At 38.8% G+C, this 16,954-nt stretch overlaps 1 protein-coding gene across 4 annotated transcripts in view; it reads right to left on the bottom strand.

Moving 5' to 3' along the window:
- Positions 1 to 3,767: 3,767 nt before the first annotated feature.
- Positions 3,768 to 16,954, bottom strand: part of LOC129709667 (zinc finger MYM-type protein 4-like) — a 175,289-nt gene continuing 162,102 nt past the window's right edge. For all 4 annotated transcript variants that reach the window (XM_055656165.1, XM_055656167.1, XM_055656164.1 and 1 more), the window contains 4 exons: positions 16,298 to 16,412; positions 15,266 to 15,514; positions 9,782 to 9,911; positions 3,768 to 7,188 (listed from right to left, as the gene is read on the bottom strand). In XM_055656165.1, coding sequence (XP_055512140.1) covers positions 6,978 to 7,188; positions 9,782 to 9,911; positions 15,266 to 15,514; positions 16,298 to 16,412 — 705 coding nt within the window. In that variant the 3' untranslated portion in view covers positions 3,768 to 6,977. The remainder of the gene's footprint in view (positions 7,189 to 9,781; positions 9,912 to 15,265; positions 15,515 to 16,297; positions 16,413 to 16,954) is intronic.

The raw sequence follows: 16,954 nt of genomic DNA on the forward strand, positions 1-16,954 counted from the left end.
CATTGAAATAGCAGGAAACTAACTTAATGCAAAACTAACTTTTACTCAAAATGCTTAGAGCACGAAACTTTTTATAAAAACAACAATATCACGTTGAGTTAAATAGAGTCCTAAGATTACACAGTACAAAGCCTTTCTAATATTTTCTGGCACTTTGATAGAGCTTCTTTAGTCTCTGCATTGAACTGAACTCACTCGCCCATTAATATGTCAGTAAACCTTGCAAAATATGGAAATAATCTTAAATTAAGAGAGCAGCATCAATGTAAATGAGTGGAGCAGACAAGGGAGGAGGGTATGCTTATTACATAAGATAAAACAAGGTAGGTGGAGAAAAAATGTAAAGATAGATCCACTGACCAAAATGGCCTGTTCCTGAGCTGTAAATATTGTGGTCTAATGTAATTAAATTTAATGGCCTCTCTTATTACATCCCACTGCATTGCATTTTCACTTTGAGGAAACCTTCAAGAGGTTAAATCAATTTTAGGCAGGAAGTTATTAAGGATGGTCTTTTCATCAACAATACCGATATTAAAATGCAACTTTGATTTCAGATAAAGTTCTAAAAGCAATGTAGCTGATAAAAATGGAAAAAGAACTGGAGTAGAATCACAACGCCTAAACTATTCATGCAAACATTTGCCGCTCCAAGAGGGCGAGTACGTGGATCGGACGGGGTCGACAGTGGCGGAAGACACCATGTCTACGCTTAGCGAGGCCGACCCTGCAACGATGCCAGGACAACAGACCTTCATGGTCAGGTCAAGATCCCTGAACTTACAACTGGGACTTGAAAATGGCACCAAACTGGCGACTCTGTATACTGTCTCAGTATACTTGACTACCAGTGACATGCGGTGAGGTCAATGGCTGGGGAGGCACTGGCTAGTATCAGTGGCCCGGCCCTCCCTGTATTGATCACCGCATCTCCTCGAGGAGAGAGAGGGGTGGAGCCGTGGCTGGGAGGGAGGGAGAGAGAAGAGAAGGGAGGGAGAGAAGGGAGAGAGAAAAGGGAGGGAGAGAGAAGGGAAGGGGGAGAGAGGGAAGGGAGAGAGAGGGAGGGAGAGAGAGAGAGAAGGCAGAGAGAGAGAAGAGAGAGAGAGAGAAGGGGGAGAGAGAAAAAGGAAAGAGAGAGGGAGGAGGAGAGAGAGAGAGAGAGAGAGAGAAGGAGGAGGAGAGAGAAGGGGGAGAGAGAAGGAAGGGAGAGAGAAAGGGGGGAGAGAGGAAGGGGGGAGAGAGAAAGGGGGGAGAGAGAGAAGGGGGGGAGAGAGAGAGAGAGGGGGGGGGAGAAAAGGGGGGGAGAGAATGGAGAGAGGAATGATGGCACGTTATAACCCGCAGCTGTCCCATTCTGACCGCCGCTGAGCCCCCCACCGCACCATTAGAAACATAGAAATTAGGTGCAGGAGTAGGCCATTCGGCCCTTCGAGCCTGCACCGCCATTCAATATGATCATGGCTGATCATCCAACTCAGTATCCCGTACCTGCCTTCTCTCCATACCCTCTGATCCCCTTGGCCACATCTAACTCCCTCTTAAATATAGCCAATGAACTGGCCTCAACTACCCTCTGTGGCAGAGTTCCAGAGATTCACCACTCTCTGTGTGAAAAAATTCACATTGCACCCTTCTTCACGGTGGCCCAGTAATGTCTCGGCTCTGACAATTCGAGGGATCTAACCGGTAACAACACTATGAGCAGCCCCGGGCCGCTGCGTTCCCCGACTCGAATCTGAGCTTAAAAAATCTCGTGATGGGTTGATGTGTCCCGCGCGACATATTTTAGGGACTCCTGCCTTAAAAGAACAAAAACAAAAATGGACAGAAGTACAAAAATCGATGACTTTGTGATAAGTATAGATCTATTTTTAAAAAATTTAATAACTTTCTAATGTACCGACAAAGTCTACCTTCCCAATGACCGTTTTTTCACCGAGTGGCGTATCTTGCTCTGCTCTATGATCTTTGGTCAGCGTTGCCAACGGTGGAATGCAGTGCTGTGCCGCCGCTGCTTTAGCTAGCTAACGTGGAAGGAGAATGCGGCACGTCAATGACGTGGGCCGAGCCTACATAATTGACGCTCGCTCTTCCTCCACTGGGCTCAAGCCATGCCCCCTTGTGAGGCAGATGTGATCGCTGCCTCCCCTGGCGCTTTTCATTGCAGTTTTATGTGAGACCAGCGAGCACAAATTTAATACATTTATATGTGAAATAAGTTACCTGGACTATGGAAGGTGAGGACATGAAATGAAGGGGTTTATAAACATTACATTGGTGACATACATAGAGATAATAACAGGCACACACTTATTGCCCGCACTCCATGCAGTTTCTGAGGGGTTGCGCAATCAGAGGGGAGGCTCAGCTCGTCGCTGCCTCACCTCTCATCTCTCTGTATTTGCAGCGGAGCTGCACAAATTTGACAATTTTTACTATAAAAAATGATTAGATTCATATAGAAATTACATTTATAACACAGATCAGTGGAAAAATCTTTATATTTATTTTATTTTATTATTATTTTTCTTTACTTTTCTTAACAGCTATTTTCATTGGGAGCATAACAGGTGAGGCTCTGCCTCCCCTGACCGCACGTCCCTGACTACTACTATACACTTGTATCTGAGATGCTTAACTAATACGTATCTAAATGCTTATGTATAGTGATACTTGTACTGAACTGCATACTAAAATGAATTTCACTGTGCCACGGTACGTGACAAATAAAGTACCATACCATACAATTATAAACTGAAAATATCTGCCCTTACGTTGTTACCATCAACCAATTCTACAGCATTCATGACTGAGAGTTCAACACTTCATTTCACGGAAAACAAGGCATTTAGTCCAGAGTCTGCGCAGCCTCACAGAGCAATCTCATTTCCCCACTAATTTTCCCTGGAAACAATTCTCTCCACATTCCCCTTATTACTCTCACCCATCTTTATGCAATGAGAAAATTATTGGCTATTTAACCGACAAGTCTTTCAGAAGTGGGAGGAAACCAGACATCCTGGAGGCGGAGTTGAAAAACACGCATGTAAACTCCACACAATCAGCACTGGTCAATGATGCTCTGGGACAACAACACTATTTGCTGAACCGCCCTCCTGAAAAATAAATTTTACCACTGAGGAAGGTAATATATTCACATATGCTTATAACATGTACAAGACCAATTCTCTAATTAAAACGCTGTCTGAAATGGATTTTTAAAAGTTAAGAGTCATGAAAAAGATACAGCATAGAAACTGGCCCTTTAACAGAACTGACCACTAATCATCCGTTTACACTAATGCTAAATTAATCTTATTTATATTCTAATTCTCATCAAATTTTACCACGCACCTGCACATCAAGGGCAATTTACAGGGGTCAATTAACTTACTAAAAACACATATCTTTAGAGATGAAACCCACGCAGTCACAAGTGAAAGTGCAAACTTCACAGACAGCACTTGAGATCAGGACTGAATCCCGATGTCCGGTGCTGCGAGGCAGGAATTCTATTACCAGCTGTCCACTGTGCTGGCCTTCACTACTCATATGTAATTGTAATGGAAAACTTTCTATAATAATTTAACATGCTACAGTCAAAAATACATCTAAGCAGGAACAAATACAAATGGCTGTAGTTTAAAAAAAAGTTTTTATTCAGATAACATAAATATTCACTTACTTTTGTTCATTTACCATGTTGAGTTAAGGTTTGACTAAAAACTTGAAAAAGGCTCATTAATGACAGCAGCTGAATTTCATAGTTCTTACTGATAAATATTTTATTAAAGGGGCATAGTTGTTTGGTACAATGCTTTGCACTTTATACCATATTTACGAATAGAAGTGTTACAAACAAAGGTATGATCCACAACATGATCATAAAGTCAGTCAACTATCAAAAAAAGTTTTAAAAGGATATTACTGCGCAAAAGAAAAAGTCCTGCAGCGCAGTGTTCCCGGCAGAAAGGATACAGAAAGGATTTCAACTGAGATTTCAGAATATTTTGTTCCTGGAACTATTCCTGATTGTCCCATGAATTTTAATCTGCTTGAAAACTTCCCCATCCCACCCCCATCAAAAAAAGTTGACAATAACTTTACAATGTACTTGTATCACTGTGATATTTCAATTGAAATATGAAAAAATGTAGTATAAAATAACAGTTATGTTAGCCCATTGAAAGGCATCATGGTCTTCAATGATTAGAAAAGAACTGCTGGTTCTATTTGGAAAAAACATTTGCATCTTGCAGCTCGTTCAGTTTATTTAAACGAAGACCCAAGAGTCTGCAGATGCCACATTCTGGAACAAAAAACAAAGTGCTGGAGGAACCTAGCAGGTCATGCAGCATCTGTGGCGACAGAGATATTTGTTGATGTTTAACAATCTTGATGCTTCATGTCAACTCGCTGCATTAGAACTTATGCAAGGTCTCGGTCCAAAAACTCAACCACATCTTTGCCTCTATTGATGCTGCTCGAGCCACTGAGTTCCTCCAGCAGTTTGGGTTTTGCTTCAGTTTTATTTAAAACCTGATTATTTTATGAAGTCACTTATTTCCAGTGATCTCACACAATTGCTGCTGATAAACTTGCAAGACATATCAACTCTGCAAACTTAGCTAAGTGCTTTCCAACCCTCCGCCAACCGTTTTGACTTCATTGCATTCATTTGAATCAAACAAAAAACTTAGAAAATGCATGCTTAGTTACTTGCCCTCTGATTTACATGATCTGTGAACATGCAAGGACATAATGCTACTTTTGGGGAAAGCACTGGCAGTTGGTTGAGGTGATACAACAGACTTGATACAATCCTTTCCTCTGTGATCTGGTTTTGACCCGCACCCAAGGTGACATGATGAAAGCTTTATCTTACTTATTGGTTGAAACGGCCTGAAAAGTATTACATTTCAGGTAGTCACAATCAGTGTATTCCAACAGCAAAATATTGCTCCGAATTCAGCACAAATTGACTAATGCTTTCACTTAATGAGTCAAAATGGAATATTTACATTGTGCGAAGGGGATGCTCTTCCAGACACTGGTTAAGGCACACTGTTGGGTTGATGGAGTTTCAACCTGCATCTTAACCTTTGCTTGTTCTGAACTTGGTACAGGTCAATGTTGACACTAGTTCAAAACATATGGAAACTTCAGTGAACAATAAAAAGGGATGTTGATAAATGTTGATAAATCCACAGGCAAAGATAAGCAGTGTGGGAATATTTTCTCTTTATTGATTAAGGATGAAAAGTTTATGCATAATTTTTGGATAGGTGCTGCTGGCACATGTTGAGGGCGCCAATGTGTTAAATCTTCTCATTATGGTTCAATTAACTGAGGAATTGAACTAAGCTTCATTGACTATTCCTAAACTGCAAAAATGCTTGCAAAGTAACCATCTGTTAGATTTCTAAAATAAACTATTAAAATTATGTTTGCCAACACTCTGTCAAGGAGCGAAAGGGGGCACATTTGATTGGTGATTGCTTTCCAGTTCAAAGAGAAGAAATTCAATGAATTTCAATGTTCCCATCATTGAGCTGTATTCAGAGGACTTTAAAAACACAGGTGGGGCTTCTCACCACGGCATTGACTTTCCAACTGAAGGTCCTTTGAATGTGATTCAATTACGAGACCGTAGCAGAATACACTTAGCTGAGAAGAAGCCACGACTATTGAGAAAAAAAACTGTAGAAAGAAGATTAATGCTCCATTCCATCACTTTTGGGAATCATCTAATTACAGCTTTAGTCCAGCAGCAAGCACTACCTGCTCAATGTCTGAGCTGGGAAGCTGTGTGTAAAACGTGCACCTTTATATAGAATGCAGCAGAAAGAAAGTGCATTACAACCAAGATCTTCCCTTAACAACAACAAAATAATTCATGTGTTTAAATCACAGCAATTTCCGTGTATAAAAGGTTCTTGTGCAAACCAAACTCAGAACAGTATCTAGTGTATTAACTTTTTTTACGTTTCCCATTATTTACGTCAATGGGGAACAGTGCGTTTCTCGGTTAATGAAGAGGTAAAAGGTACTTTCACACAAACACCTGTTTACTACAATGCAAACTGTATTATGTAACAGGGAGTACAGTGGGTTTTTCTACAAATGTAATTACTCTGCAGTATGTAAAGTCTGATCAGGCTTCACATAAGCACTTATTTTATACACAGTCAAGATATAAATGTAATTAAAATGTATGTACAAAAACATGTCAGCAAGAACCTAAACTTATAACAACATCCTTTTAGCTGCCCCATTACCTTCAAAATATACAAATTTATACTCAGGTGCACATCTACATCTAAACTTACAGCACACACATCTCCTCTAAATAAAATGTGAGCACAGGACATTTTAACAAGGGGTTAGTAGATGCAATTCAATGTTAATTCTTTTTTCCAAAATAAAAGTAGTTTCGTGGTTAACAGCAATCTAGAGACTAATCAGTGGTTTCAATCATAGATGTCAACATTTAAATGGCCGAAATACTGTCTCGCTATAAGAGATTCATTCAAAATATGTCCTTCAAGTTCCACTGTAACATTCTAAAATGGTCATTTAAATACTTCTTGGCTTTCCCCACACTCCATATCCATCCTATTTTCACTCCTTTTTCTGCTCTCATTAAAAATGAATTTATCACACATTGTTTTTAAAATTAAAACATCTGTTTACACAATGAAGTAGAGTGTGAATGCTTGGGGAAAAACAGATTTACATCACTTGTCCATCTCAACAAAAAAAAAATCCTTTAGACTGTAATTATTTTAAAGCACCAAGATTTCCTGTCAATGTAATTATCAACATAGATTTTGTTTGACCAGTGTGTTCATTGACCCTCTCTTCCCTGTCCCTATATCAACCTAGAAGAGGAGTTCACTATACTCTGAGAAGTCAGTTACTCTTCATGGGTACATGCATTCCAGAATTCAGTGCTTAAAAACAGATAAAAATCTAGTTCATTCAGATGCATCTTCCACTTCCTCATCTTCATGATTAACGTTTGCAAGCTCTTCGTGAACATCCCTCACCATGAGAATACGAGTTAACATGGCATCTAGGATGGCAGGGTCAGTTGGTAAGGTTGAATACCACAATGGACTGTCAGGCACACATGAGCGCTCAGGCTGAAGGTAGAAAATGTCGCTTCTTGGCTTCACACTCTCAGAACTAAAGAGCGGTTAAAAAAAGACGTGGTTAATAATAATAATAATAATAATAAACTTTATTATGGACTCAAGGTCCAGACAAGGGGCAACATTACATTAAAAATGCATTGCATAACAAATATCATAATATATATATAAAATCATGGTATATCACATAAAAACATCATTATTTATATTTAACAAAAACCCACAATACTTAAGTTAAAAATCCAGATTAAAAGATGATCAATGTCCTACAACGAGACAACGATACCAGTGTCCCCACAACTGGGATTTGTAGCGTGTAGTGCTAACCCTTATGTTTGTTAAGGCCACAATAAGTTTTAGAGTCATTTATCCTGCAAATCCTACATGTGGTGTCTTAGGATAGCTTCTAAAATACTGACTCCTGCAGCCACAAACATATTACTGGCACTACACCATCTAGGTTGCCTTAGCAGTGTTCTAATGGCATCGTTATATGCCACCTTTAGTCTCTGCATACTTGTCTTTAAATAGTTCGACCACAGGTGCGCAGTGTAGAGGGGTGTGCAGTATGCTCTAAATAGCGACATCTTCACCACATCTGCACACGCACCAAATTTACGCAAGAGGATATTTGCCTGTACATACAGCATGTGTCGTTGCCTATAAATATCCTCATCATCTGTCATTTGTTCTGTAATAATATGCCCTAGATATTTTATCTTATTACAGACACTAAGATTGTTGTCAGACAATTTAAAAACAGGATAGTTTAGGCATTTATCCTCTTTGGTTCTATAGACCATAACAGCACTCTTACTAGCATTTTATTTAATGTCATGTTCCACACCATACACGGAACATATAGTAAGGAGCTGCTGGAGACAAGCGCTAGATGGACTAAAGACCACAAGATCATCTGCATACATAATATGGTTCATTAAAATATTACCAATCACGCACCCAGTGTTACAGGCTTTCAATTGTTTAGACAGATCATCAATATATAGATTAAAAAGGACTGGGGACAAAATTTCCCCTTGTCTAACACCATTGCTAACCCCAAATGGGGCTGAGACCCTATTGCCCCATTGTATTTGCATAGTCTGGTGGGCATACCAGTAGGCCAAAATTCTAACAATGTATTCAGGCACCCCTCTTTGACTCATTTTACCAAACAGCTTTCTGTGATTAACACGGTCAAAGGCTTTGGAAGCATCAATAAAGCACACAAGGATTGAAGAGTTTTTGCCTCTGTATTTGTTTACAATCTCCTTTAGGGCATATATGCATAAGTCAGTGCCATGTTTAGCTTTAAAGCCAAACTGGTTATCTGTGGAGTTAACAAACCCATTTATTCTATCCAGCAGAACTCTTTCTAAGACTTTTGACAATATGCTGGCTAAAGCTATGGGCCTGCAGTTATTTAGGCTGCCTACTTTACCAGCTTTGTCCTTAATGACCGGCACTAACAGGACAGACAACATTGAGTCTGGTAAGCCATGAATCATAAAGCCAGTAAAACAAATAGCTAGGAGAGGAGCTATCCTCATACTCGCATACTTAAGATGTTCAGCAGAGATATGAGCCAAGCCACTTGCTTTGTTGTTGGACAGCTTGTTCATGGCATGATACACCTCATGTGACATAATCACCATCGAGCCATTACTCTCAATATTGTCCACCTTATACAAGTCACCTTGGACACAGTTGAATAAAGTGCTATAATGTTGTCGCCATAACTCCGCGATATTAGCTGTTCCGGAGATTCCATCTACAGTACATGGTAGAGATGTTTTGCAACTGCTAAGAGCTCTCACATCCTTCCAAAAATCTGTAACATTGTTACTTAGCAGCTTCTTAACCATGGAATCAGCCCTCATAGCTTGCTCATTTTTACAGATGAAGCGAACAGCATACTTATACCTTGCATTAGTGAGCTTCTTGTACTCAAACACAGGCCCCTGTCTGGGTCTACCTGCCATAGCCCATGACTTGGTGGCTTCACGGGCTTCAGTATGATACTCAGCTACATACTTATTCCAGCCAGGTCTGATGTTATGTGTCTTATTTTTATGCTTGCAGTAGAACTTACTGCCTACATATAAGGTGCTTACTATATCATTATACATGGAGCAGATATCTCTCCTATGCTTCATATCTTTACAATTAACATTGCTACATATTATTGCATCTCTAGGTAGATGAATATTGCTTAAGGATTTATCTGTAGGGGCATAATAGGCTAGGATGTCTTCCTTTGTAAGCGTTGACCAGTCCAGTTTTTCTGTATTAAAGCTATTTCTATCTCTGGATACCACAGGTATGTGTTCAACATTTATTGTCATAGCAATAGGTATATGATCAGTCATTGCTGCCCCGTACAGAATGCTCATACACCCCAATGAGGCATCAGCAGTACTAATACAGTGGTCCAGCCATGATGTGGTGTGCCAGGCCTCACTAATATAAGTATATCTATCTGTAGAATTTGTGCACGCATTAATTTATATTTTCAACGGATATTCTATTTTTCTACCGTTATGGAGAAGTTTATAAGAAATACTGTTTATTAGATTTTATTTACTTTAAATTTAAAGGTTGATTATTGTTGACGGAAACCTGCTTACCACTTGGACAGATAGAATTCAAAGAGACGCACTGGGCATCTGAGTGGATTGTCGGTGTTTTCAGCCATTTCCATAGCACCTTCTTCCTCCTCTTCACTGCGCTTCCTCTTTCCGAATGGTTGTAACTTATCTATATTATTAGAAATAAAAACACATAACTGCACCATTCTCCCCTTCGACCCTAAAAAAACTTTATTTCATTTTCTTAATTCATAAATGAATTTATGATAAATGTTATTGACATTTATTTCAACCTAATTTTAACTTTATACTAAAGCTAAGTTGCTTAGAAGTGGATTATTTTTTATGCAACTGTATAATTATTAGAGTTTGAACCGTCTTAAACTTTCATAAAATCAAAATTTGTTAAATACAATTTAGCAGCAGTAGTAGAGTTGCTGCCCCAGAGCGCCAGAGACCCAGGTTCGATCCTGACTATGGGTGCTTGTCGGTACCGCGTTTGTACGTTCTCCCCATGACCTGCGTAGGTTCCCCCCCCCCCGGAGATATTCAGTTTCCTCCTACACTCCAAAGACGTACAGGTATATACAGTGGCTTGCAAAAGTATTCATACCCCTTGAACCTTTCCACATTTTGTCACGTTACAACCACAAACGTAAATGTATTTTATCGTGATTTTATGTGATAGACCAACGCAAAGTGGCGCATAATTGCGAAGTGGAAGGAAAATGATACATGGTTTTCAAATTTTTTTACAAATAAAAAACTGAAAAGTGTGGCGTGCAAAAGCATTCAGCCCCCTTTACTCTGATATCCCTAAATAAAATCCAGTGCAACCAATTGCCTTCAGAAGTCACCTAATTAGTAAATAGTCCACGTGTGTGTCATCTAATCTCAGTATAAATACAGCTGTTCAGTGAAGGCCTCAGAGGTTTGTTAGAGAACATTATTGAACAAACAGCATCATGAAGCCCAAGGAACACACCAGACAGGTCAGGGATAAAGTTGTGGAGAAGTTTAAAGCAGGGTTAGGTTATAAAAAAATATCCCAAGCTTTGAACATCTCACGCAGCACTGTTCAGTCCATCATCCGAAAATGGAAAGAGTATGGCACAACTGCAAACCTACCAAGACATGGCCGTCCACCTAAACTGACAGGCCGGGCAAGGAGAGCATTGATCAGAGAAGCAGCCAAGAGGCCCATGGTAACTCTGGAGGAGCTGCAGAGATCCACAGCTCAGGTGTGAGAATCTGTCCAGAGGACAACTATTAGTCGTGCACTCCACAAATCGGGCCTTTATGGAAGAGTGGCAAGAAGAAAGCCATTGTTGAAAAAAAGCCATAAGAAGTCCTGTTTGCAGTTTGCCACAAGCCATGTGGGGGACACAGCAAACATGTGGAGGAAGGTGCTCTGGACAGATGAGACCAAAATGGAAGTTTTTGGCCTAAATGCAAAAACACTATGTGTGGTGGAAAACTAACACTGCACATCACCCTGAACACACCATCCCCACTGTGAAACATGGTGGTGGCAGCATCATGCTGTGGGGATGCTTTTCTTCAGCAGGGACAGGGAAGCTGGTCAGAGTTGATAGGAAGATGGATGGAACCAAATACAGGGCAATCTTGGAAGAAAACCTGTTAGAGTCTGCAAAAGACTTGAGACTGGGGCAGAGGTTCACCTTCCAGCAGGACAACAACCCTAAACATACAGCCAGAGCTACAATGGAATGGTTTAGATCAAAGCATATTCATGTGTTAGAATGGCCCAGTCAAAGTCCAGACCTAAATCCAATTGAGAATCTCTGGCAAGACTTGAAAATTGCTGTTCACAGACGCTCTCCATCCAATCTGAATGAGCTTGAGCTATTTTGCAAAGAAGAATGGGCAAAAATGTCAGCCTCTAGATGTGCAAAGCTGGTAGAGACATACCCCAAAAGACTTGCAGCTGTAATTGCAGCGAAAGGTGGTTCTACAATGTATTGACTCAGGGGGGCTGAATACTTTTGCACGCCACACTTTTCAGTTTTTTATTTGTAAAAAAATTTGAAAACCATGTATCATTTTCCTTCCACTTCACAATTATGCACCACTTTGTGTTGGTCTATCACATAAAATCCCAATAAAATACATTTACATTTGTGGTTGTAACGTGACAAAATGTGGAAAAGTTCAAGGGGTATGAAAACTTTTGCAAGCCACTGTAGGTTAATTGGCCTGGTATAAATGTAAATTGTCCCTAGTATACGTAGGATAGTGTTAATGTGCGGGGATCGGACTCGGTAGGCTGAAGGGCCTGTTGCCGTGCTGTATCTCTAAACTGGATATTCCTGTCAAAGGTAATGGTGACACACTTGGACAAATAGAACTGTAATAAGTGTTTATACCGATATATCCTCAATGCTAAATAGAATCAATCCTATTCAATAAACACTGCTATAAATGTTTCATTGCATTGCATCTTCTGTGCAGCTAGTGCAATTTGCGATCTGAATCTCTTGCCAAAACTAAAACCTGTCTCACTGACGTTAATCAAACTGAATGCACTGTTGACCATGTCTGCGTCAACAATGTCTTCCTGTCTGCCTAGCATGTTTAAAATCCAGTTAACTTTGCTTGGGAATGCATTATATTAGCTTGATATGTGAGAACCACATTGTCACTTCTGTACCTAAGGGTGCTAAACTACAACATAAAAACATAAGAATTTGAGGCATTTTCTCATTGTCCTGACTATTTTAAATCATACTGTTTCAAAAGCAGAAATGAGGAATTACAGTTATTGTTGCAAAATGGTAGACAGATCCAAGCCCACCATTTTCTGAGTCATAAAAACTGAAGGTTGGATCAGTACTCAGGCCACATTCAAGTAAATGCAACAGCCTAGTGCAATTTGACCGGTGATTTCAAAGCTGTGTTATAAACAAAGACACTTTATTGTCTACAATTTGTTAGTGACCCCTGATTCTCACTGGGCAATAGATTAGAGGAAGGTTCAGCTTCCCTATTTTGACCCAGCACAAATTGTTTGAATCTTTGCTTTATCAAAAACTAGTCTTTTAATTCATGGATAAACCTAAATTTCAATTATCCAGGGGCAATAGACAAGGGTGTGCTTTATCACCAATGTTATTTGCCCTTGCTATAGAACCCTTAGCTGAAAGTATAAGAGTGCATCTGAGCATTCATGGTTCTAATACTAAATATACTAATAATAAGATTTTGTTATATGCAGACGATGTACTTTTATATATTACCAACTCCCAAGTCAGTATCCCAAATATACTAAACTTCACAGAACAATTCGGCTCCTTCTCAGGCTATAGAATAAACTGGAATAAAAGTGAAATTATGCCGATAAAACCTCAAGATCCTTCACATCTAAAATTTCCCTTCAGAATTGGTACTGAAAAATTTCACTTGGTTAAAGGCACATGCACTAGCCATCTACATCCAGATCGTCCGGATGCAGACTGCCTCTGGCCACTCCAAACTCGCCACGGTGGTCGGCGATGCCGGCTCACCACGATCTTACTTGGTTGACCACGACGGCGTCATCTACCGCCGCTCCCGCCAGCTAGAGCAGTAATGTTGTGAACAGTTAATAAATCTATAGTTAAGACAATGAGTTGTTGAGACTTCTTTACACCTTGGAGTCTACGTGACTAGAAAATTATACCTCTTTATTTCAAGCAAATTTTCCACCATTAATTACCAAATTAAATGCCCTTATTCAATTTTGGAATACACTTCCGATTTCCCTTATAGGTAGAGTAAATGCCATAAAGATGATTTTCCTTCCACAACTCCTGTACCTATTTCAATCAATAGTGATTTACCTCCCTAAAAACATTTTTTTAAAACTCGCCTCCCTGATTACAAACTTTATCTGGGATTATAAAACTCATAGAATTCATAAACGACATTTATGCAAACCTAAAGAAATTGGTGGACTGGCTCTCCCTAATTTTCTTCTCTATTATTGGGCAACTAATATTAAAAATGTAATTTATTGGATGGACGATACATGCCAACAAGTAAACTGGTTAAAAATAGAGAGGGAAGATTGTTTGCCTTTCAATATAGACGCGATTCTTCTCCCTCCAATACATCTGAAGAAACCAATGTATGAGAAAAATCCGATTAGCACCATACGAATTTGGAAACAATTGAAATCAACCCTTAAATTGAGACATTTTTCTCTCCTCTTACCAATCGCCAATAATCCCTTATTTAAACCGTCTACTTTGCACAATGGGAAAGCCTAGGAATTAAAAAGCTGGGAGATCTTTATGAGAAGGGGACCTTCCTCTTGTTTCAAGAATTACAGGTGAAATATCATTTGAAAGGTAGTCATTTCTTTAGATATCTTCAAATACGAGACTATGTGAAAACAAACACACAAGATTGTCACTCAATGGGCCCAGATATATTAGACGAATGCATGAACAGAAAGACGGATACAAATAAGTTAATATCCTATTTCTACAATACCCTTTTAAATGTACATATCCCATCATCGGAAATAATTAGGCGAGCATGGGAAGACGCATTGGGTTTAACAATTTCAAAGTTGGGAGGAAAGTCTTTTATATACACATTACTGTTCTCTTAACGTTAGGCACTCCCTAATACAATTTAAAATACTGCATAGACTCTATTATTCAAAGTCTAAATTGAACAAGATCGTCCCAAATGTCTCTCCTATCTGCGATAAATGTCTCCTCCAAAGAAGCGACTATAACCCATTCTTTTGTTTCTTGCACAAAATTACAAAACCTCTGGAGGGGAATTTTTGATATCTTTTCTAAAATACTTAAAACTCAATTGGCTCCCAATATAAAACTGATCACACTAGGTATGTCAGAGGCCTGTTCTAAGCTAAATATATTTCAAAGACGTTTCCTTAACTATGGTCTAATAACGGCGAAAAAATTAATACTCAAATTTTGGAAACAGACAACAGTCCCTACAGTGAAGATGTGGATTACAGATATGTCCAAGACACTACATTTGGAAAACATTAGGCTTGTCTTGGCGGAAAAACAAAATCAATTTCTTAAGACATGGATACCCTTTACCAAATTCTTACAACAATAGTATGGTGCAACATAAATTTAAATTTAAGTCCGATGCTGGGTTGGGTGAGGCGGGCGGAGGGGACGAGGGGCAAAGTATATCTCCACATTTATTTTTCTTTTTTTTTATTCCTTTATCTATCTGCTACACTGTTTTGGTAGTTTCTCTTTTGTTCTTCTTCAATCTATCTCTTCACTTTCTACTTCTTTTCTTTCTTGTTTTCTCTTTCTTTTCTTTTTTCATTTTCATAATTTAGGTTATAAGGTTAAAAATGAAGCTGTACAATAATTGTATAATTTTAGATGCTGAATGTTTTATCTCTGTACAATTGCTTCTAATAAAATAAAATTTAAAAAAAAAACAACAAAAAAAACTCTTTAATTTGAGAACAACTTCCCCATTCCGCTGCTTATATTTGCTACGGAAAAACAGGTTTGTTCGTACCTATATCTTTCTCCTTTTTGTATATTGGTGGGAAGAATCGAAGGTAGGTCATCTTTGTGTTGTGTTTCAAAGACTTTGTACACCTCATGACACGAGCAAAGGAAAGCATCATATGTTCACTGACACTTTTCAACTGAAAGTATTTGGTATTGAAAAACAGTAACGTGTTGAGAAGAACTGTTGGAGAATATGCTCCAAGTTGTTTACATTCCCATAAATGTCCTTCCTCAATCCTGCAAAACAACTGGCCTGCAAACAAAATATTGAGGACAGCATTAACACAAAAAGTATCCCATTAATAAATTAAATGTCCTAATTTTTCTTGCAGGCATTTTCATTTCTCAGAATGCAAAATACACCAAACTGGTATCCCAGAAATGTCAAAATATCCACTCTGAAGGGACTTCAAACTTTCCATAAGTTATTTGGACCATAATTTAAAGACTTTGATTGGGCATCTAGTGAAGACTCTCATTAGTTAAGATTGTTTTTGCAGAGTTGATTTTAAACGCACAAGCAGCAAGTGAGCATTTGGGAGTGGTGTGTAAAGGGACAGTCCTTTATGACAGACTGCATTTCCTGTCTTAAACAATTTGAAAGGTTATGAAATGACTAACCACATGTGAATTTCATCCAAGTGACAGTAGGCAAGCTCTTGGCAAGGACAACCTTATGCTCCAGTCTGCTCAAAGCCAATAATGACATTAGCTTTGGTATTTGGCTATATGAAGCATCACTACATTTATGCAGTACAATATGCACGTCTTGTGGATGTTTGCCAGAAATTGGTACTGATGAACAAAATCAAGTTTTCTCCACAAAGGTACTTTTCAATCTGTATTTTTACACTAATTATTCTAGAAAAATCCACTAGCATATTAATGCTACACAGCACTCTATCACTTATTTTGACCTTCAAATACAAGCACTCTCCGACTTATGTAATAGGTTACTTACATAACTTCACTCTTCCGTAAACAATTTGCAAATGTTTTTCTCAAATGGGCAAGGTTTCTGCAGGCTAACACTTACCACTCGGGAGAAGCTGCGGCTGCCAACATTTCAGAGCCTTTGTGAGCTCCGATGTGAACTTTGTATAGTAAAGATCTGTGAAGATGTTATCAATCCTGTTGTTCTCAAATATATACTGAAATAAATCAGAATATATGAATTATGACTTCGCAACAATGATCTAATGGACTTTTTATCCAGAGATGAAAATCAGAAAAATGTATTCCAAAACATCCTCAATATTTGAAACGATTTAAAAATTGGATGGTTCTCCATGAAACCATGAGTGCTGGACATTTTCTTTTCGGACATATCTGTGAATCAACTTTCTTTGACTTCGTTACAGATATTGTAAACACATCAATCCAGCATATTCTCTCAATTTATTGACAATGGTAATACATACTGCACTGCATTCTGATCAAATAATCACTTCCCTTTTTCTGATGATGATTTAATGGGTTGGATTGAGCGGGCCATACTCAATCCCATGCTAACATGGAGTGGGCCATACTAATCGCAGACTGATTAGACTTGTTTAAATGCCTAAAATTCTTAAAGACTAGAGGGTAAGAGGCTATTTCCCCTTTATGAAGAGTCCAGAACATGGAATAAGGCCCAGGATAAGCTGTTGGCTATTTAAGATGAAAAGGAGGATACTTTTATTTACAGTTGTGA

This window comes from Leucoraja erinacea, chromosome 26, assembly GCF_028641065.1.
Source record: "Leucoraja erinacea ecotype New England chromosome 26, Leri_hhj_1, whole genome shotgun sequence".
Lineage (NCBI taxonomy): Eukaryota > Metazoa > Chordata > Chondrichthyes > Rajiformes > Rajidae > Leucoraja > Leucoraja erinaceus.